The sequence below is a fragment of the Coffea eugenioides genome, chromosome 2, assembly GCF_003713205.1.
Source record: "Coffea eugenioides isolate CCC68of chromosome 2, Ceug_1.0, whole genome shotgun sequence".
NCBI classification, from domain to species: domain Eukaryota; kingdom Viridiplantae; phylum Streptophyta; class Magnoliopsida; order Gentianales; family Rubiaceae; genus Coffea; species Coffea eugenioides.
This window is the reverse complement of record NC_040036.1, coordinates 76,350,303-76,373,836: the sequence shown is the minus strand read 5'-3', so window position 1 is coordinate 76,373,836 and position 23,534 is coordinate 76,350,303. Positions and strand designations below refer to the sequence as shown.

At 36.0% G+C, this 23,534-nt stretch overlaps 3 protein-coding genes across 3 annotated transcripts; 2 read left to right on the top strand and 1 right to left on the bottom strand.

The window, feature by feature from the left end:
- Positions 1–360: 360 nt before the first annotated feature.
- Positions 361–957, top strand: LOC113760308 (dirigent protein 22-like). The gene has a single exon (XM_027302863.1). The coding sequence runs from the start codon at positions 361–363 to the stop codon at positions 955–957; it is 597 nt and encodes a 198-aa protein (XP_027158664.1).
- A 3,430-nt stretch (positions 958–4,387) lies between these two features.
- Positions 4,388–6,919, top strand: LOC113763317 (amino acid transporter AVT1H-like). The gene is made up of 3 exons (XM_027307089.1): positions 4,388–4,735; positions 4,941–5,548; positions 6,218–6,919. The coding sequence occupies exons 1-3, from the start codon at positions 4,456–4,458 to the stop codon at positions 6,758–6,760; spliced, it is 1,431 nt and encodes a 476-aa protein (XP_027162890.1). The 5' UTR covers positions 4,388–4,455; the 3' UTR covers positions 6,761–6,919.
- A 3,454-nt stretch (positions 6,920–10,373) lies between these two features.
- LOC113760306 (probable disease resistance protein At4g27220) lies at positions 10,374–14,390 on the bottom strand. Its single transcript, XM_027302861.1, has 3 exons — positions 11,607–14,390; positions 10,797–10,972; positions 10,374–10,521 (listed from the first exon to the last, which is right to left on the bottom strand). The coding sequence occupies exons 1-3, from the start codon at positions 14,388–14,390 to the stop codon at positions 10,374–10,376; spliced, it is 3,108 nt and encodes a 1,035-aa protein (XP_027158662.1).
- Between the last annotated feature and the right edge of the window lie 9,144 nt (positions 14,391–23,534).

Genomic DNA, 23,534 nt, shown 5'->3' with positions numbered 1-23,534 from the left:
GGTGATTAGTTGATGACGGATTTCTTGGCGGAGGACGGCTGGAAATAAACTTGAAGTGAAACTGATTGATATTCACGGGCTTGCCAGAACTGCTGGCACAAACGTCTAAAGAAACTATAGCCTGTACACCTTAAAAAAAAAAGTAAAAGAAGAAGAAGAAGAAGAACGGAATCTTCACCTAAAACGTGGGTACTAAATGACAGGATGCATTGTGTATTCTCCAATTTGTGTTTTGTCAATTTCCAAGCTGGGTAGTAACTTAGACCAACTATATATAGCACCCTTTTCTCTCCAGTTTACTCATCCCAATCAAAAAGTAGAGAAGATTAGGACAAAGAGAAGGGATTGAATCGATTGAGAATGGCGAAGCAAATTCAAGCCTTCTTGCTCATTTGCTTGATCCTGATAATAGCCGTAGCCGTGGCCGTGGTTGATGGCACTACTGCCCAAGGCGGCCCAGAAGAATCAGTTGATGAGTGGTTCCATAAGCTGGGCAGGGCAAAAGAGAAGGTGACAAAACTTCATTTTTACTTCCACGACACGGTTGGTGGCAAGAGCCCAACGGCAGTAAGGGTGGCCAGTGCCAACACAACTTTCACGTCATCGCTGACATATTTCGGCCTGGTTGTGATGTTCGATGACCCATTGACGGCCGGTCCTGAGATTACTTCAACGGTGTTGGGTAAAGCCCAAGGCTTTTATGCCTCCACTGACCAAAACGAACTCGGACTGGCCATGTACGTGAATTACCACTTCACGACCGGAGAGCATAAGGGAAGCACTCTGACCCTCGTCGGAAGAAATGCCGTCGACCAGAAAACTAGGGAAATGTCCATCGTTGGGGGTACTGGTGTTTTCCGGTTGGCACGGGGAATTGCCACTGCAAAAACTTATTTTCAAAATTCTGCCAACTTTGATGCTATTGTTGAGTACAACCTTGTGGTTGTACATTATTGATATTCACGTCTTTGGAAATTTCATTTTTTTTCCCTTTTGTCTCTTTTAGTTCTATGTTGGTCCTATGTTAAGTGATGAACTTCTCTTTTGAACCCTTTTTCCTGAGTTTGTGAAGTGATTAATCCTTGTTTGAATTGAGAATACCAGAGATTTTCAGGTGAAGGCTGTGGTGTACAAGTTTGCTAATTAGGTTGTTTTCCTTAATTTAAGAGATGAATGTGACAAGAGAAGACAAATTAGTCAAACAACTTTTGCGTTTTTGCATTGTCGTTTTTGTTTTCTTTCTTTTTTAATCCTCCTTTTACAAAAACATAATCCTCCTTTTACAAAAACATAATAGACAATTTCTCTGTGTTTTCAGAGAGAAAGCCGTGCTGTGCAATTTCTCTTATATTGTTTGCCTTAATTTAAGAGATGAATGACAAGAAAAGACGAATTAGCCAAACAACCATTTTATTTATTTATTCATTTTTTTGGTTTTGTGGTAAAAGTATAGGAAAGCATAAGGGAAACAGTTTTCTAGCATGAATCAGATGGACATATTTCTCCATGCATTTCTTTTTTTTTTTATTATTGAAAATATTTCTCCATGCATTAAGCCAAGCAAAGGAAGCTGAAAAAGGATTTTTGAATTTGACCCATGCAAATAAGAAAAAGATGACCAAGGTCCCACTTCTCAAAGCAGATGTCGTAGTTTTTCCTAACAAAAGTCCTGTTTGGCAAATGAGTTTTTTAGATATTTGTTTAAAATTTTATTATAACTTTCTGCAGAAATTGTAAAAAATTTTTCTTTTCTTTTTCTTTTTCTTTTCTTCCTCTCCTCTTCTTCTCCCTCACCTCACCACTTGCCGGCTGCTGGCATCGGAACTGAGGTCAACGCCGGCAGCAACTCCATTTTTTTTTCATGTTTTCTTCTCTCTCTTTCTCTTCTCCCTCTCCCTCTTCCTTTGCTCCTCTCCCCTTCCCTCCCCTCTCCCCAGCCACCTCTATTACACCTCTATTCCTCCCTCTCTCATTCGTGAGAGAGGGAGGAATAGAGGTGGCTGGGGAGAGGGAGGGAGGAAGAGAGGTGGCGGGGGAGAGTGGAGGGGAGGGGAAAGGAGGAGGGAAAGGGGAAGGCAGAAAAGGGAAAAAAAAAAGCTTCTCTCTACCGGCGCTGGAGGAGGTGCCAGTTGGTGGTGGTGGTGGGTTGAAGTGGGGAAGGAAGAAAAAGAAAAGAGGAAGGGAAAAATAATTTTTTTTTGTCTGTTTTGAGTATTTTGATGTATGTAATTTAAAAATTTTGAGAAATTTTTTGAAATAACTTTAACTAAAGTTGTTAAAAATTTGATAAAAAATAAACTTGACCAAAAACTTGTTTACCAAACAGGTCCAAACAGAAAACAAAATTGCAAAGTCTGACGTTGACTAAATGTTAGAAGAACATGGCGCATCAAAAAATTTGAAGAACCAAGGATGGGAGGGGGGGGGGGAATGATCTTGTTAAGCATATAGCTAATCTTACTCTCCACAAGAGGAAGAAGAATAACGAGAAGGAGAAGAAGAGGAGCAGGAGATAAAAACTTTAAATCAAGCAAAAAAAAAAAAAAAAAAAAGCACGCAAACATGCATGTGCAACGCATTTGGATTTACAAAATCATAAGGGCAAATTACATTTTAGCCCCCTGTAGTTTTCGAAAAAACCACATAACCCCCCCATCGTTCAAAAAGCTATACATAAACCCCCTGTGGTTTGGGTTGAACTGGCAAATAGACGGAAAGCACCCACCGTAACGATTCGTGGGCAAAACGCGCCTGTTCTTCTGGTAGCAGTAGGAAACATACCCATATTACCCCTGACCAATTTGACGTACCCAATAAAGCCTAGATGGGTGCTCCTCATCTCTTTCCATCTTCCGAAATACTTTGTTGCTGACTTTGCACTGAAAGTTGGTGAAGGAACCCAAGATAGAGAACGAAAGAAAAATAAGAAGAAATGCCGTGAAGATAGAAGCTGAACAAACCTGCAATTTTCGTTCAACTGGTGAGGCAGTGATGATAAGGTTTTATAAATGACTATTTTATAAATGACTGTTAAGGTTTTATAAATGACTGTTTTAGTTCTTGGATTGCACCTTACCTCCAAAATTTGGGAATTTACCCAAATTTTCCATTTTCTAATATTCCTACAAATATGCAAAATTATGCATATCCCTCAAATCTACCCAATATTAATGTTTTGTTAAACTCTAAATAACAAAAATATGAAATATATTATTTAAATATATTTTAGTTACACACAAGTTGGACGGGTAACTAGTGTGTCAGAGAGTTGCCATAATCTCCTTAAACCCGCATGCGGGTTTAAAGAGTATTCGGATATTCTCATATGCACCTATGCAAATCGAACCAACCGGATATCTTATCCGTATCCCATTTTTTAAAATAAAAATCTTATAAATTTGAAAAATAAAATCAAATTTAGATGTATTAGGGTTTTAAAAATATTATATAAGTGATAAAAATTTTATAAATTGTAAAAATAAAATCAAATTTAAATAATTAAATGTTATATTTGCATAAGAAATAATACAATAATCATAATAATGATAATACAATAATATTGGTGTAATAAAACTGCCATTAATTTAAATATTTACTTATAATGCCCAAAGAGCCTAATTACCAATTTTTTCTTCTCGCGCTCAAATATAACATTAACCCGCATGCGAGCTAACCTTGAAATAGAAAAAACACAGAATCCCGCTTGCGGGTTTCAACGTTATTATGCAGGCGGGATTTTCTTTACTCCCGAATGCAATTTTCTTTACCCTAATCTTAATGCATAAATTCAATTCTAGTCGATAAAATATTCTATGCTTAAATATGATAATACAGATTGTCCCAAAGCAGCAAAATTTTAAATTAATCAACGCTTAAGCAAAATAATCACTGATTTATTAACTTTCCAATGCCCGATAGTTTCTGTTCAAAAACCATGCAAGTGCATCTTATATGCTAAAATGATGTCAAAAAACTTACCAGATGCAACAACAGCTTTCGTGATGCTCTTTCACAGCTACTTTTTGGTCTTCAATGGTAGATCTTTGTGGGTTAAATTTCTCTCCTTCATTCGGTGGTCATGTTTTTCTCTCCTTTTCTCACGACAAAGACAGAACAAGGAAGAATCTGACTCATCTGCTTCCTTTTTGTATTTATATTAGGGTAATTTGGACATTTTGCCCACGAATCGTTACGGTGGGTGCTTTCCGTCTATTTGCCAGTTCAACCCAAACCACAGGGGGTTTATGTATAGCTTTTTGAACGATGGGGGGGTTATGTGGTTTTTGCGAAAACCACAAGGGGCTAAAATGTAATTTGCCCTAAATTTTAAGCTATAAATACACCCATGTCATCCCTTGGTTATCAAGCTTGGGAGAATATTTCTGAGGTCATATAGTTTGGAGAATTAACCTCTTATTTGCACATATTATCCATCCAAGAACTTAGATAAATACAATGTGGGGTAAGAATTGGAAATCCAGTGGCAAATTACCTTGCCTGGATTCTGATTGTTTACCTCATCATCATCATCATCATCAAATTGCAAATGCAACATGCAATGAAGAAAAATTAGCTGAGGAAACATCCAATGGCTTGGATGCTTGTGCAAAAGAAAGCAAGCTGAACTTTGAAGAAACTGCCAAAGACGTGGAAAGTTTGGCTGATCAGAAAGCTTTAGAGGAAAACAACTGCTCTTTTCTTCATGCTGTCATCAACATGATTGGAATGCTTATAGGTACGTGTCATTCTATGCATTTCATCTATCATCAATGCAATTAGTGCATGAGATAATTCAAGAAATGAACCAAGCATTGTATCACATCACTGCATAATATATTGCGTTATATTTGAATGTAGTTATAGTAACTGTATATAAGTATTAGCCACAGTTTTTTCAAATTGTACTGACTGGTGTTGATATTCGTGCGTTGTTTTTGCAGGTCTAGGGCAATTATCAGCTCCATATGCTCTAGAAAATGGAGGATGGACTTCTGCATTCCTGCTTGTAGGACTTGGGATATTATGTGCATATGGTTCTCATTTACTTGGAAAGTGTCTAGAAAAATATCCAAAATCAAGAGACTACAAAGATATTGGGCAGAATGCATTTGGAGCAAAAGGAAGAATTATAGTAGCAAGTTTCATCTATGCTGAAATTTTCATGGCCCTTGTTTCTTATACCATTTCTCTACATGACAATTTGGCCACAGTTTTTTTAGGCACGCACCTAAAATTGTCATGGACAAATTTAACAACATCTCAAACCCTCACAGTTTTGGCTATATTGGTTGCACTTCCAAGCCTATGGCTAAGAGATCTTTCTTCAATTTCTTTTCTTTCAACTGCTGGTATTCTCATGTCACTTCTGATTTTTGTACCTGTGGCATGCACTGCCATTTTTGGAGCTGTGAAAGCTAATCACAGCATACCAGCACTCAAGCTCCACAATATTCCTGCTATATCTGGACTTTACATCTTCAGCTATGCTGGTCATGTTGTTTTCCCAAATCTATATGCAGCCATGAAAGATCCTTCCAAGTTTACAAAGGTACATTAATTGAAGTATTTCATTTATCTGTTTTTATATTTTTTGAGGCAAGACATTTTTTTTTTTTGCATCTTTTTCTCTTTTTGGTGAACATTTTTTGGACATTACCATAAGTGGAAAAAGTGACAAATGTGGGGAATGACATGCTTCTTCTCAAATCGACATTTTTTGTCATCAAGGAACTAATAGCAATATTTGCATGTAATCAACACCAAATTGGTAATCCTAAATGAATAGGGTAAAAACCATAAAACATATAATCTTTAAAAAATAAAATCTTAGCATCACAAAGCTCCTAAAAGGATCCTAGAGCTACCCAAAGTCTTGTGCAAAGAATTCTACATTCATGTTTGCCAGTTTTCAGGCACTTACATTGCTAAAATATCCAAAAAAAAAAAAGCAGCATTGAGTGATTGTTGTATAACCACTGCATGAGCCCCACAAGGAATTTGGTAAAAATAGTAGCTCTAAGGTTCATTCTTAATTTGCAGTCACATCCCTCTGTGCCACTAGTGCTGGAAATTGTAAGGTTCTCTTTTTTCTTTGAGTAAATAGCTCTGGGAAATTCATATTATTCATTTCTTTAAATGAATTTTCCTTCAATAACTAGGCTTTATTTTAGTTTATTTCCTCAATCTGCCTGTAAATTTGGTAATCTTGCTTTTACAGGTAACCATTGTCAGTTTCTCATTGGTCACAGTTCTATACACATCTCTAGCTTTCATGGGAGCTAAGATGTTTGGCCCTGAAGTGAATTCCCAGATCACTCTGAGCATGCCTAGAGCTCTTATTTTGACTAAGATTGCACTATGGGCAACAGTGCTAACGCCAATGACCAAATATGCACTGGAATTTGCACCATTTGCGATCCAACTAGAGCAGAATATTCTTCCTCGTTCAATGAAATCCAGAACAAAGATGATCATAAGGGGAAGTGTTGGCTCAATTCTACTCCTAGTGATACTAGTACTGGCTCTGTCTGTGCCGTATTTTGAGTATGTTCTAAGCCTTACAGGTTCCCTAGTAAGCGTGGGAATTTGCATGATCTTTCCTTGTGCCTTCTACATAAAGATATTCTGGAATCAGATATCAAGGCCTACCTTAATTCTGAATATGATTCTCATAGCATTTGGCACACTTCTTGGAGCATCTGGAACCATTTCATCTTCTAGGTTGCTTCTGCAAAACTTACGGAGAGCTCATTCAGCCTAGTGATTACTTGGTTAGGAAGGCCTGTGCAAGATTGTAATTATTCCCACCCCTTTTCGGTAGGAATAAAGAGAACTAGAAAGAGATATAGATATAGAGAGAATTTCTGCTAAGTTCTGGGATATTGTTATGCTACACAGCTGTGTTTGAGAAATATATGAATATCAGCCCAAGTGAGATGTATTCCACAATGAACTGTTTTGCTTATTCGTATGCTATAAAGGATAATATTTAGTCTCTGTTTATCCAATTTGATAGCTTATCAGGCACAGCAACTAATTTAAAGCACTTAAATCATTCTTATGAAATGAATATGAGGCAATATCAAGCTGAGGATCTGCTGCTCTTTTTGTCTGCTAACAGAATTTTAGATCTGACTGAGAACAATATTTCCTTTAGCAGATTGGTAAAAGGGCTGAGCAAAAGGAATCAACCAGATAAAACATAACAACCATGAAGAATGAAATAGAAATGTTATTTATGCTTTTAACAAAGTTATGAATGTTTATCCAGCTCTAAGCAGTCCAATGAAAACAATACAAATTTAAAATTTCAAAAGAAAAAAAAAAATAAAAGGAGCCCAATTAGATTCCTTTCTCTTACACTGTCATGTTTCCTTTATAATTTATTAGTGTCATTCCCCCCTTCCAAGGAGGCAAGTCATTGCCAAATGTTCTTCTATCTCATCCAGAGCATCATACTTTAGCTAAAAATATATTCTATTTAACAGTGGAAACTCAAAACCTAGACTTCTACCAAACTTTCCCAGCAACACATATATGGCACATGAGTTTGTGAATTGAATTTTAACCACATAAATGACAAGTTTTCTAGATCAAAGACCGAATGCCTCTTTTGTGCATCTTTTCCATTTAAATAGAAAAACTCTGTACCTTCTCTCCTCTGTCAGAATATCTACCTCCCTAATGTATTAATTACATATATGCTAATATACATCTAATATAGTAGACCATAATCAGCTCTCCTTGATTAGTGCAATTAGTAGACTAGATCCCATAAGCAGCTGTTCTTGTCTTTTGCTAGCAGATCAGATCTCATAATCAGTTGCTGCCCATGACTTCCATAAGCAGCTGTTCTTGACTTTTACTTTTGCTAGCAGGCTGTCCTTGACTTCCATAAGCAGCTGTTCTTGACTTTTGCATTTAGTAGACCAGATCCCATAATCAACTACTGCCCTTGATATCCCCCCTCAAATTGATGCTGGTGGATCAAAAAGCATCAATTTGTCAACCAGAAAATTGTGTCTATGACGGGAGAGAGCTTTAGTAAATATATCAGCAGTTTGGAGATCAGTGGTAATATGAGGAAGAGAAATAACATGATCATCATATGCTTCACGGATAGAGTGACAATCAACTTCAATATGTTTTGTACGCTCATGGAATACAGGATTAGCAGCAATGTGAATAGCGCTAGTATTATCGGCATGAAGGGGAGTAGGTGCAAGTTGGGGAAACCCAAGCTCACCTAAGAGGCCTCGAAGCCAAATGATCTCAGAACATCCAGAGGACATAGCACGATACTCTGACTCAGTAGAGGATTTAGACACCCTATCTTGCTTTTTGCTTTTCCAAGAAATAAGAGAATTTCCAAGAAACATGCACCAACCAGTAATTGATCGTCTAGTATCTGAACACCCTGCCCAGTCAGCGTCGCTATAGGCTACCAAATGAATAGGAGAATTTTTGGAGAAGAAAAGACCACGAGAGGAAGTGCCTAGTAAATAGCGAATAATGCGACGAACAGCAGCTAGATGGAGATGCCTAGGCGTCTGCATAAATTGACTAACTTGTTGAACAGCAAATGAAATATCAGGCCGAGTAATAGTTAAATAGTTAAGACTTCCCACCAATTGCCGATAGAGAGAGGGATCTGAGAGAAAATCACCCTCATCACGGCGATATTTAACATTTACTTCCAAGGGAGTATCAACAGACCGACCATCTTGAAGACCTGCCAAAGCAATTAATTCCTGGATGTATTTATGTTGATGTAAGAAAATACCAGCTGAGGTAGAGTGCACTTCTAGGCCCAAAAAATATTGTAGAGGACCTAAATCTTTCATATGAAAAGAACGTTGAAGATGCTCTTGAAGTTGAGAGATTAATGCAGAGTCATTTTCTGTGATAACAATATCATCAACATAAACCAGAAGTAAAACCAGTCCCTTATCAGTCTTGCGAAGAAACAAAGAGGAGTCATACTGGCTCTGAACAAATGAGAAGCTAATAAGGGTAGAACGGAACTTATCAAACCAAGCCCGTGGAGCTTGTTTTAAGCCATAGAGTGAACGTTTGTGGCTGTGGATGTAGAACCAATAGTGTTAGAGTCTTGGACAGCACCTTGAAAGGCTTGGACTCTTCGATTCTCAGGGCGTGTAGGACAGTCCTTGATAATGTGTCCAGTTTGCTTACAATAATTGCAAAATTTCTTTCCACAATTGCGTGCAATATGCCCAAGTTCCTTGCAACTATAGCACTGTACTTGTCCCTTTCCGCGATTCTTCCCTTGAGCAGCATAGGCAATATTGACAACTTCAGATATCTCCTTTGATGTACCTATGATAGTTTGTGTAGCCATTCTCTGTTCTTCTCGCAACAAGTCACCAAGACATACGTCTAAAGAAGGAACTGGGTTTCTATTTAACAATCCAGCTCTAATCGCCTCAAATTCAGGCCTCAGTTTCATTAGAAACTGGTCACGCTTACTATCTTCGTGAACCGCTTGAATACCGGCTAAGGCTTCGCTTGGTACCTTAGAATAGATTATACCAGAGTATTCACTCCATAAATTAAGAAATCCAGAATAATACTGCTCAATAGAGAGATTACCTTGGCTACATGTACTAATTTCCAATTCAAGCTGAAATCTTCTTGCTGTATTATCTTGATGATATACACGCTTCAAATGATCCCACATCTCCTTTGCTGTATTAAAGGAGCGTAAATTGTTCACCATATGAGCTTCAATAGATGCTAGAATCCAAGAAATAATTCTAGCATCCTTTGCCTCCCATTGACTAATTTCCTTTCCATCTCTAGGTGCTGTAGAAGACCCGTCAATATGACTCCAAAGCTCTTTGCCTTTTAGAAACATCCTAAATTGAAATTCCCATGCCGCATAATTTTTTCCAGTGAACTTGATGGACAAAGATTCCGTATGTATTTTTCCCAAAGAGTTTTCCATAGACATTCTTTCAAAAAAAAACAAAGATCTGAATTACAAGAAAAGCTGCCAACCACAATATGATTGACCCAAAAGGATATCTTGAAACCAAATGATTGATCAAAATAATCAACCCAAGAAGGATAACAACTCAGAAAGTTTGGAAAGGCTGAGAAATTCAAATAACTGGCTCTGATACCATGACAAGTTTTCTAGATCAAAGACCGAATGCCTCTTTTGTGCATCTTTTCCATTTAAATAGAAAAACTCTGTACCTTCTCTCCTCCGTCAGAATATCTACCTCCCTAATGTATTAATTACATATATGCTAATATACATCTAATATAGTAGACCATAATCAGCTCTCCTTGATTAGTGCAATTAGTAGACTAGATCCCATAAGCAGCTGTTCTTGTCTTTTGCTAGCAGATCAGATCTCATAATCAGTTGCTGCCCATGACTTCCATAAGCAGCTGTTCTTGACTTTTACTTTTGCTAGCAGGCTGTCCTTGACTTCCATAAGCAGCTGTTCTTGACTTTTGCATTTAGTAGACCAGATCCCATAATCAACTACTGCCCTTGATAATAAAGGCTTTGGATATAACATTAAGATTGGTTCAATAATTCTCCAGAGTAGAAAAGATAAGTGATTGCAAACAATTTTAACCTTGTAACGAAATATATCCATTTTATGATAATCCAAGTGAACTATGAATATTTTGTAATGCAGCTTTGATCTTAACGGTGCTTATTGCTAATTTCAACCAGCCATTCAGAACCACTTGCTCAGGTACCATGGATTTTTTCAGAAGAAAGCATTATCAGAGAAATAGGGGAATGATCCCCTGCTTACCAGAAATATCTAAAACAAAACTCAGTTCGTATAATAAGCACTATAACCATCTGAATATGCAGACACCGAATGTAGAGATTTGGATGTTCAGTGTTCTGAGTTGCTTCAAGATATTCACTATGCTTGAGGAGAAGTTCTAGCTCCTGATGCTTGTCCTCTAAATAGGTTGCTCTTTCCTGAAGAAAACGAAAAAAAAGGTCAGACCATTGAATCTTGTTTTAAAATCGTCTATGCCCAACAATAATCCAATGTAACCACAAAGGAGAAGTTAGGATCACCTTAAACCAAACATAGATAGTATGTAGCTTGATAAAACAATCAGAAGCATGAGGTTTTATTCTTACTGTGGTTGATTGCTTCATTTTTGGACGTATAAAGCTGAATGCTTAAATTGCTGAGTTCGCTAATCACAAACCTTAATGGCTTCACCCTTTCTTCTGAAATATTGTGATTACATTAATTACTCCCCCAGCGAAGCTGGCATTAAATTCAACATGCATGGAATACAAAGTGTAGAGATGCTATGCTAGTTATCCGCTATATCATTTAGGCCTTGTGTAGATATACCTGCATTGCACTTTAAGGAATATCGGTAATGGCTTAGAGATTGATACCTGGTTATGGTTTTGATGTTACGTCTATTTAGTTAATGATGCTACAAAAAGAAATCTTTTTACGTGTAGATTATTGATGGAAACATTTTATAATGAGAATGCATAAACATGTAATCATTTGAGGTTTCCATACCGGTTATTTTGAAAGTTGTTCATCTGATGTGCCATAAGCTGCCTGCTTTCAAATTTGTCCAACCTTCAGTTTTGGTGCATGTCCCACACCATATTTTTGGGGGTCAGAATTGAACTCTTCCATGTTAGGACACTTCTCTAAAACCACTTGTTCCAGGGATGGTAGATCAACAGAAAAAGACATTGCACAGAGTCTATTTATGTTAGACATGTCTTTGATCTTCATGCTGTATAGTTCCGGCAGTGAAATTCTTTTGTCTTCAGTGTCTTCTTCTCCTTCCTCATCATGGCTTATTAGTTCAACTATATCCTTACAGCTGCTAATGTTTATTTCTTTGAGCTGTTGAAGATATCGAGCCTCAGCAACTGAAAACAGCTTTCTCAGTCTTGAGCATTCACTCACCTCAATAATCCTAAGGTTTGGAAAACAAGCAAGCTGATATTGATCAACTGATACTTCTGGCCTCTTCTCGACAATGCTTTCTAACTTGTTGCACCAGTTTATCTTAAGAACTTCCAGTTGCAGTAGATTTTGAGCAATGGAATATGGAAAGATAACTTTTAGGCTCCCGCAGCTGCTGAGCTCAACCACTGTTAGTTTTGCAAGGCGCACTGAAGGAGGAAGTGGTTTTACCCCTCCTTTCCATATGGTTCTCAAACTCTCCAGACCGTGTAACCTTATTATTCTAAGATTAGACAGAAGGAACTGTTGATTCTCAGAACTAATGTTGCCAAGGTCAAATACACTCGACATTTGCTTGCACCATGTTGCTTCAACTTCTTCCAAACTCAGTAGCCTCTGGAGTAATGTGGCAGTGATTGCTACCCACATCCGCTTGCAACTTTGAAGTTTTAAAAACTTTAACTTGTGCAGCGAACCAACTGGAAGTAATTTTGGACATATAACGAACAATTCGTTCATAAGTTGAAGATGTAAACTTTCCAAAGCTGCCAAGATTGCAGGGGCATCATTTGCAGATTGGTTCATGGATAACAAAAACGAGGTTTCCATACAAGCAACGACCTTAAGATATCTTAAGTTGTTTAAGGTCCCCAGATCAACATCTAAAATATTCCTTATCATTTCATCATACAAGCAGAAAAGTCTCAAATCTTCTGTGTTCTGAAGTATGTCCTTCACTCCTTCAGGTATTGAAGTCTTAATTTCTCGGAGTGACAGGCTTCTTGAGTTTGGGTAACATGTCACTGAATCATACCCTTTACCAATAACTATCTCAAATTTTTGTACGTTAGGTATATGCAATTTTCTGGGAACCGATTCAGGATTGGATACTTGAATACATAAAGTAGTCAAGTGGGACAAGGATGTTATTTCTGAAAGACATGCTTTACTTGTGTCTTCAACCATCCCTTGAATCGCCCACTGATGAAAACTCTCCCACATGTAGAGTTCTTCTAATTGACACAAACGCAATAACAGGGTTGCCGGAACAGTCTTGAGCTTTTGGCAGAAGTTGAGGTCTAACAACCTCAGGTTGACTAATTCTCCAATCTCCTTTGGTAATTCTTCAATATCACATCCATAGAAGCTTAGAACCTCAAGTCTTTTTAATTTTCCAAGGACTGCTACATCATCCAACTTGCAGTGATTTAAATGCAAAGTCCGAAGGTTCACCAAGGCTTCAAACGAGGAGGGAAGTTTGAAGGAACTGGACGGCATTGAGGTCCATTTGTCAGGTTCAAAATAGCGATTTAGAGAGCGAGCACCAATTTTTTCACTTAAATCCAGCACCCTGAGCGTTGGCATCCCTAGAAAGAATCCCTCTGGTATTACCTCAAAAACCTCATTCTCTGCCAACAACAAAATTTCGAGCTTGGGACAAATTAGGCAATCAGGAAGTGACTGAATATGATTAGTCATCAGAGAAATGATTACTGCATTGCGTTCAAGAGTCTCCTGATTTGGCCACTCCTTCAAGCCAAGACCTGCTTTTATGACGAAACCATGTTCCCCTGTAGATGCCATTGATATGGCAAAGTCACGAACCATATCATGCATTCTTACAGAATCTTCCGTACTGCTGTCCAGAAGCAAGCAACAGTCAGTAAGGTTTCTGATTATCCATCGTGTTTCTCTTCTTGCTTCCTCCATTGTCTCTACATCTGTAAACATTCCTTTTCCGAGTGCATATCTAGCTATGTCTTCAATTTTTATATCATGATCTTCAGGAAACAAGCAACACAATAGAAAACATTCTTTAGCTTCCTCACTTAGCAGCTGATCATAGCTCAACTTTAGGCATGAGAAAATGTCTTTTTCATTGTAGTTGATGTTCAAGGGTTTGGACTTCTTCAGTTGCTGAAGTGCAGCTCTCCAAAGCTCCAGATCTTTGTTTCTTAGTGCTCTCCCAACCGTTACAAGTGCCAATGGGAGCCCACAACATTCTCTAGCAACCTTCATGGTGACATCATCTTGTTGGGGAGAAAATGTATCAGCCAATGACCCTGCATTACTTTTAAACAGGTTCCAGGATTCTTCATCTGACAAGAGTCTCAATGGAATTTCCTTTGTTTTTCTGAGCCCCATAGTGCTGCAAAGATTTCTTTGACGAGTAGTAATCATAATCTTACAACCCTTGCCCTCAAAATTGACAGGAATTCCAATTTCTTTGAAATTAACAAAATTCCAAACATCATCCAATACAAGCAGGATTCTTTCCTGGGTAGTTAGCCTTTCAAAGAGCCGACCAGCTCTTCCCATTTCACTCTCCTCCCGGAAATATAGACCTAACATATCCCCAATTCGACCTTGAATTTTTCTCACATCTAAATTTCGCGAAACAACAGCAAAAATCACCTTATTGAAAAGGCCACTAGTTTCAGCCATCCTACCAATTTCCTTTGCCAGAGTCGTCTTACCTATGCCCCCATCCCGTACATTCCTATGATTGCGCAGTTGTCATCCTGCAATGCATCAAAGATCTGATCCACAGCTTCTCTTTGGTGGGAAATAATCCGATTTACCAAACCTCTCTGCTGAGCAATGATCTCACCAACGGTTTTCTTTTGCAGGACAACGTTCTCATTTGCAGTTGGTTTACTTGCTCCGAAAGTGACAGCTTCAGCTTTTCTTTTCATGCTCCTGTTCGTTACTGATGCACTTGCTCCTGAAGTGGCATCTTTGGCCGTGCTTTTCTCATTCATAATTGATGTGCTGGCTATTGAAGTAACACCTTCAGCCCTGCTTTTCTGCTTCAGAGTTGATGTGCTTTCCTCATTCAGAATTGATGTGCTTGCTCCAAAATTGACATCTTCGGAACTGCTTTTCTGATTAAGATTGTAATAGAAAGGAAAAAGGAATTATATTTATGTTTATTTAATTTGTTATAAATATAAAGCATTTCACAACAATTTTTTTTTTTAAAAAGTCAAAAGTTAGATTGTTAATTTATTATTTTCATCAAAAGAATTACATTTTTAGGTACTAATAATTAGCTTCTAAGAACAAAAACGCCTGACAGAGACTAAGAAAATGAAGAAAATAACAAAAAAAAAGGTGTAACAAAGTACCTAATGACCCCAAACAAAGGGGTTTCGCTCAACCTTTAAGACACAAGAGGCAAAGTGACTATCCCAAAACTATGCCAAGGGGAGGGCTCGTACGGTCTTTTTCACTGTCAGGCTCAGGATTCGAATCCTAATAGTTAGTGGTGAGAAGGGTGTGAAGAGGATCGAATGGTTAACAAAACAAAAGAAAAAGAGACTATTCCGAAACTACGAGGAGGCTTGACATTAAACCACAATGGGGTAAACGAATTAATAACAAAAACGTTCATACCTTTTGTAAGGAAAAATGCTTTACTGAATGATGAACTGAGCCTTTCTGGAATGTCTTTATGCAGTTACAGAAACAATTGTATGATCTTTCTTGCTATTAGCTACAAACTGCCATGTCAAAGCATGCATCATTTAGGTAATATGTCATGAAAGGAAATCATAAAAACACAAATTTGATTTTGATCTGCTTTATCATTATTACCTTTTCATAGATCGATGGCTGGATGGAAATGCAGTAGCTGAAGTCTGGAGGTAATATGAGAGGCAACCAAAGTCAACTCCTTGAACAAGTAGAACGTTTGCACCAATGCTTGAGATTTGTAAATGGTGCAGACATATGCGAAAGAGAAGTAAGAAAATGATCAAAGCCTCAGAAGTCAACAATAGTAACATATTCTAATTGTTATTTGGCATCACGTGAAAAAGTCAAACAAGTGTTTTGAATTAAAGCTTGAAAAACAAAACAAAAAAAAAAGGAAGGAAAGGAAAACCTTGTTTGGATTGAAGTTTGTCCTAGAATATTTTTATGTTGTTCGGGATCACATTTTTCAATTACTTTTTTACCTCAATTACAAGAAATTGTTATAGTAATTTTTTCTACAAAAACTCCATAAAATAACAATTCAAAAGCTGGTAGATTATTTGGGATAATTTTTTTATAAAATACTGCAACACCTTTTTGATGTAATGTATGTAAGATAAAAAGGTGGTTGAAAAATGTGTTTATGATATAAGTAAACAAATTTGTACAAATTTGCTCTGGTATCTAGGGTCAAAATTAATTGTGCGAATCTAAAACATAAAAAAAAGGAAAAAATGGCAAATTTACTCTCAAATTAGCTTCATTTTAAATAAAAGTTAGCATCATTTACTTCCTTCTCATACTTCCACAATTAAAGTGACTAAAATTTTCGAATAATTTTGTTTAAAATTTCGTATGACCAGATTATATTTGCTTGTGCACATTTATGGGTTCTTTTGGCATTTTGATCGTAAAAACAAATGTAAATAGGGTTAATTATATTTACCTCCCTTAAGGTTTGGCCAAACTACCAAATGATCCTTGAAGTTTCGTCAAATAACAAATGCCCCCCTATTAGTAACTTCCGTTGAGTATCGTAGACGGAATTGGTGAAAAGACAAGATAACCATAAGCATTATTAGCTGGACTAGTGCCTGTATTGTATTTTACAGTAGGAACGAATTTTCAAACACCCAGATATAATTTTATACTCTAAGAAAATCATAATTCCTTCCTTTTATTTTAATCTTCTTCATCTATAACTTTCTTAAAGCTTGAATATGGCGACTGCAGTCGAAGGCTGCCAGCTACTAACATTCAATGGTGGATATTTGTCAAATTTGCAACTGGGACTTAAAATTTTGTGTAAATTATGATTTGATCATCAATTTTGGCCCAAAGTGACCACAAAACCACCAAACAAGTCTAAATAGCTTTATCCCGTATTCTCATCACTACTCAAACCAAATTAAATAAAATTTTTATGAAAAATTTATTCATGATAAATAGAATAAAAACCAAACAGCTGCATCTTCTATTCTCATCACCACTCAAACCACATTCTACAAATTTTGTATGAAAATTATGTTCATGACAAATAGAACATAAACAGCCAACAAGTCAACAAGAAAACATCAAGATCACTCTATTCAAGAGATGAAACATATTTCATTTTAAATTTATAGATCTCTAATAAGAAAAAAATCCATTTCACTTTATATTCACAAATTCCTCATATTTACCATGTAGAAAATTGGCATGGGGCATATAGCAACTATTGATTTGTACCAATAGGAGTAGAAAAGTAACAAATCGTCCATGCAATTATGTGCCTTTTGTACTTGAAAGCTAACACATGGTATTATCCCAATTAAACCCAGTACACACTTCTTGGTTTTGAAGAAGTCTTTTGAACGAAGGTTGCTGGCAAATTATATGTTATCCCAATTGACAATTCTAGCTTCAACTCTAGCCATTAAATTAAAAGGCTATTTAAATTTAAACCCACTACAAGGTGAAGCTCTCAACTCGAAAGGACTTTCATTTTTTTCTTGATTTTGGTATACTCTCTTTTTCTTTTTTTCATAATTTTCATTTAATTTCTCCTCTTTTCATTTAATAATAATATTTTATTGTTGTTATGTTTTTTAATAATTTTCATTTAATTTCTCTTTGTTCTTTTTTTTTTCCTATGAGTTAACAACTAGTGATATTGACTTTTCATAAAAATTTGCAACTCTTTTCTTTTTCTTTTGTGGTTTTTGGGCTGTCAATTTCTTTTAGTATATTTTAGGAAACAAAGAGAAGAAAAAAAAATGTTATTATTACTTCAGGAAAAAGTCAAAGAAATTAGTGATGACACATGAATCTATAAGGGCATTTTTGTCCTCTCATAATAGTTTTGTTGCTGACATCATACCTTAACTAACGTTTTAGGACAGCAAGGGGGTATTTGAAAATCCTTTGCTTAGTCAAGGGATTAGACTATTATTTGATTAAATCTCAAGGTTTGACTAGTAGTTTGGCTAAACCTTAGGGGAGGTAAATGTAATTAACCCATATAAATAAGGAGTGAATGAGGCTACAATAATTGAGTTCTCAAACAAGTACCGTCCTTCACTCCTTGGAATAGGGTGGTCTTACGGGAGAGAACAGTCATTCTATTTATTTATCAAAAGTCTACTCTTTTTCAGACCATCCAAATTTGTCCACATTGATGGATTTTATGTTGATATAAATCTTCTTATATATGGAATCTTTTTTTTTTTGACATGAAAAGATAAAAAATGTGTTCAAAATTCTTATTCCAATCAATTGGTGACAAATTAAAGTGATATTTGCTTTCAAAATATATCATTATCAAGTCTAACAAAAATTTTCAAGTGAATCTGATCTTTGGTTGCTATGGCTGATTTTAGTGTGTGTTTGGGTGTGTGCCTTGCTGCCCTTATTGGGGATGGGATGGGAAGATTAGAGTGAGAGGTGAGAATCCATGTATTTTTTTAATAGCGAGTAAAATTTGAAAAAAAAAGATAACTTATCTACTTTAGAGTTAATGGCATTAAACCCTCTTTTATTTTGGATGATTTGTACTTTAACCCCCTTCCATTATCTTCGAACCACTTTGTGCCTTCTGTTGCCCGTTTAGGGTTGCGGTAGCTTATTAAAAGGTACTTTCCTAATAGAATTTTTAATAAAAGTACGTATTAACTGTGTAACTGCATTTAAATATATTGTTTGGAGACATAATTTAATAAGTACTTATTATATTAGATAATGTGTAATTTAAAAGTTTTTAAAAGTGTTTATTTCTGTATTTGGTTCATAATATAAGATAAAATAATTATATTTGAGATTTTATTTTTTAAATCACAAAATTTACTCTAAAAACACCAAATTTGAGCTTAATTAGGTTCCTCTCTCTTACACTTTCATGTTTACTTTATAATTTGTTAGTGTCACTTCATCCTTCCAAGGAGGTAATTAAAGTCATTGCCAATGTTCTATCTCTTCCAGAGCATTATACTTTAGCTAAAAAGATATTCTATTTAACAGTGAAAACTCAAAGCCTAGAGACTTCTACCAAATCTTCCCAGCAACACATATATGGCATATGAGTTTGTGGATCGAATTTTAACCACACTAGGAGGAGAACACTGCACATCGTAATTTTCATTCTTGCCCACAAATGCCCAGTTATTCAAATTCAAATATTAAATATGAATAGTTCTACGTTTCCTTCTATAAGTTTTCATAACTTTCCCAAACTGGGGATTGAAATAAGATAGGAGAAATTACCTGAGCAAAGAAAAAGAAGAAAATAGAATTTTTAATGCTGATTGAAAAAAAGCATCTTTGACGCCATTTAATTTCTGTACCATCAACTCTTAACATCACAGAAAATAAACAAAAATCTGATAGACTAAAAAAAGAGAGAAAAGAACACAAAAAAATTAATTGAGATTAATTATAGATGTTTCTGTATTTAAAAGAGATAAAGAAACAGCTAATAATTAGTTAGCCTCCTTGAGTGGTGTATGTATGCAAAAGATGCATGAAATTTAGTTTACATAGAATTCAATAAGAAAATGAAAGAAATAGTCTAATAAACCTGTGCAGCTGCTTATGAACATTTAAAATTTTTGATTACCTGCTCTCTTAACTATGCGGTTTAACTTTTCTCTTTTCTTCTCATTTTTTTTTTCACGACATTTTCCTGGTTTCGCATCTGGTGCTTGAAATAGATCATATTTGGAGTATGTCGCGCCCCACTTTTTTTTTGGTAAAAATAAAATAATTGTTTTTTTGTTGAATTTTACTGATTTGGGAAAAATGAATTTTTGTTGATAAAAACAAAAATGGGTCTAAATGGGACTTTTGAAAATGCGACGATTTGACCCAAGAAAAATAGTTCAAAAAGGGTTTTTCTTATATGAAAAATGGAGTCGCCACTTGGTATAGAGTTAGGGTGTACCAAGTCACCCAAAAAATGAAATTTTTAAAGAAAAAAGTAAGAAAACCCTTTTTAAACGACTCCTAGTCCACGTAAAACAAAGAAAAAGGTTCGGGAGTCACATTTGACAAAGGGGAAGGCAAGGATAAAAATCCAAGGCACCCCTTCGACCTAGCCAAGGCTAGTTGCGTGATTTAACCCTTATTTTCCTATATTTTCTACCCAAAGTATGTATTGCAAATTGGATTTGACTAATGGATGAGAAATGCAATCCTAAAGTATAGAAATGTCTCTGATGAGGCTTTTGATCCCATTCACATGAATTGTGAAGGTCAATAAGGAAAGACCTCATAGAAAATCATGAATGATGCAAATGAGGACTCAAATGAGAGTGTAAGTGTGCAAAGTGTAGAAAAAAGGTGCATGTGTGCAATTTGAAAGTATTTGTGTGCAAATGAATAAAAATATAAATGCTCGTGTGCAGGTGAATGAAAATAGTAAATATATAAGTAAAATAGGTGCAATGTGTGAAGTGAAAAGTAAAGAAAGTGAATGAGTGTGTAAATATGACATGTGGATTTAAAATATATAATTAGTGAGGAAAATAGTGAGAAAATGATATGAAAATGCATGAACTTAGAGGAATGCATCAGGTCGGGTACGGGAATGACCCCTAGCTTTGTGATTTTAATTTTCCCTTTGATTAGAAGGAAAAACTAGCGTGCTAAGGCTATTTTGAAGCCACACTCGCTCGTTTCCCTTACCCAAGGGGGTTTTCACGCAAATGGACCCTATAACTAGCATGAGATGCAAGTCCTAATGTGAAGGGGAAGGTGTTTGAGGAACATGCCAAATGATAAACTAAAGAAAAATGCGTGATATGTGGTGATCATGCACTTAATGAAAAAGGAAAAAAAAGAACCTATTGGGTCTAGCATTGGACTAGCCCATTCTATGAATTCCGACCAGCGTTGGACTAGTGGAAACGATAAAAGAAGCCACAACTAGCGTTGGACTAGTGTGGTGACGTACATTCATTCATTCCACTCATTCAGGTTATGAAAAGCGAGTAGACATGCCAAAACACTCATAAACATATAGCACATAACACTTAGCATGCTCGACTAGATGCAAGGACCTAACAAAGCAAATTAACACATAGTAACTAAGCATGCAAGACAAATAAGACGATTAAAGCCCTAATTATTACATTTGCTAGCTAAAACAAAGGGGAAAGGGAAAATGGACCAAATTACTTGCTATGCCCTATCTATTACAAGCCAAGAGGTGTATACATACCCCATAAATGAAAATAAAAGAAAGATTTAAAAATGAAATAAAAGTAAATAAATGAAAGGCATTAATAAACATTTAAGAAAACCAAGTAGGCATGCAATTTTCATTTAGCAAGTTGGATCACATAGGGAGATACAAAAAAAGATAAAAGAAAGTATACCGTCCCCTTTTGTGGTGCTAATAAGTTGGAAAAGGTTCTAAATTGGAGCTACAACCACTAAACAAAGGATTAATGCACCAATTTAATAGTAAATCAAACAACACAAATTCTTCAAAAACAAAAATTAAAGAATCACTAATAACTATGAAATTGAACCATTAGATCCCTTTAGATAATCAAACAAGTCCATATTCATCAAATGAAATTCCAAGTTAAAAGGGAAAGGGAACTCGAAGGACCCAATTGATTAATCTTTTCAATTGCTTAGGCCATGGTAGAATAAGAAGGGACTTGAGGGGTTAAAGAGCTATTATAAGAACTCTTTTCATGCAAAAACATGCAACCTGCGAAGGAAACTTGTTTCTTTGGTATATAAAAATCCTCCAAACACACACTAAACCCCTCGGAATACAGATTTTCCATCAACAAGGGTTTCAAAAAAATGAAGAATCTTAACACCTCCTTAGGACCTTTTGAGAAGAAAATAGATGAAATAACATCAATAAAAGTAGACTGCAATAGATCCCTATTAAAATCAAGTTTGACCAATTCGCTACTGTGAGTCAAGTATCTTTCTACACTACACTCAAAGGAAGCAGGTAATAACAGTAAAAAACAAAAGACAAGGTGCAGCAAACATTTTTTAGGCAATTTACAAAATCCAGCTTTCAAACACAATCGAATCCAAACACAAGGCTTTAAACTAGGCGGCAAGCCATCACCCAAACAAATAGAAAGAAAAACTGAGCAAAATCCAGTGCAAACACAAAATCCAGCAATTTACAAAATCCAGCAATTCAGCAATTTACAAAATCCAGCTTTCAAACACAATCAAATCCAAACACAAGGCTTTAAGCCAGGCGGCAAGCCATCATCCAAACAAATAGAAAGAAAAACTGAGGAAAATCCAGTGCAAACACAAATAAAGTACGTTTAGCAAGTTGAAAAATCTGGAACATATAAAACTGATTTGGCAAGTTGAAATGCATTTTCCAGCAAGTGCTTGGGCATGAATCCGAATTTACCTCGGTTGAATAATTATGTTAAGAGCTTACTATTTTTATTTCATTTTCTGGTTTGGACATGCTTATAAACTCTTAAATTCCTTATGCACGTATCAAGCTAGCATATGAATAATTCCAGCTCAGAAATCAAGTTCAAATAATATCCATAACCATCAAAATTTCCAGAAGTTCTGTTCACCATTCTTGGATGAACTTGCATGTAGCCGCCCACTATTTCATTTTTTTTCTCTTGCTTAGCCGAACCAAAAGACTTCCCGCAAAGCTTAATCATCTAATTTTAATTAGTCAAACACCTAACCAAGTGAAAATCAAACACTTTTCCAGCAAAATTCATGCTAAAATACCTATGCAATTTCCAAAACAACTTCAACGGCTAAACTGGAAAAATTGTTTAACAATCCAGCAACATCCAATAAAATTTTCCAGCCATACAGCCGAATTCCCAGCCATAAAGATCACATGCAAGACCAAATAACAAACTATCTATCAGATTGGATCCAAAATCAAGTTCAAATAATATCCATAACCATCAAAATTTCCAGAAATTTTTCTGTTTAGCCCGGATGATCTTGCCTTAAGGCAGATTGCACTTTTGAATTTTTATTCCCCTGTTTTAAAACTTACTAGTCAACTACATGCAGGCCTAATTAACTTGTCATTACTAATTAATCAAGATTAAGGCTCCAAAACAGAAAAACTAAACCGAATGAGGCTACATTAGCAAGATAACCTCTCGGCAGTCACTTTCCATCAAAACAAAATTTCCTTAGCTTTTTATTTCTTCATCCGGCTTCATGAAATGATCATGCAAGGCCTTAATCCTAATAATCATCCAAAATCCAGTTAGTCCAGCTCCATTTCATGCTCAGATTATCCAAATTCAGACCCATTCAGCAGCCAAAATAAAACAAGTGCATCAAGCTCACGGCAGGAGCTTTATATCTAACCAGAATTTCTGCAGGCTTTCACTATGCCATCCGAAGGTACAAATCAACATGCATGGTGGAAATCATCACATTTTCATTTGGCTAAATCTACTTAAGTGCTCAAGTCATCACAGGAATTCAGAAATAGAGTGCATTATCATCTCAGCTTTCGGATGGTACCTCAATATTCAAAACAGAATTTTCTAATGATTCAATTCAACATCCGACTGCTCTAACATCACATGCATGTTACTAGATAACTCAAATTACCTCAGATTTATCCTAAAAATGATCCATAAATTACCTCACAAC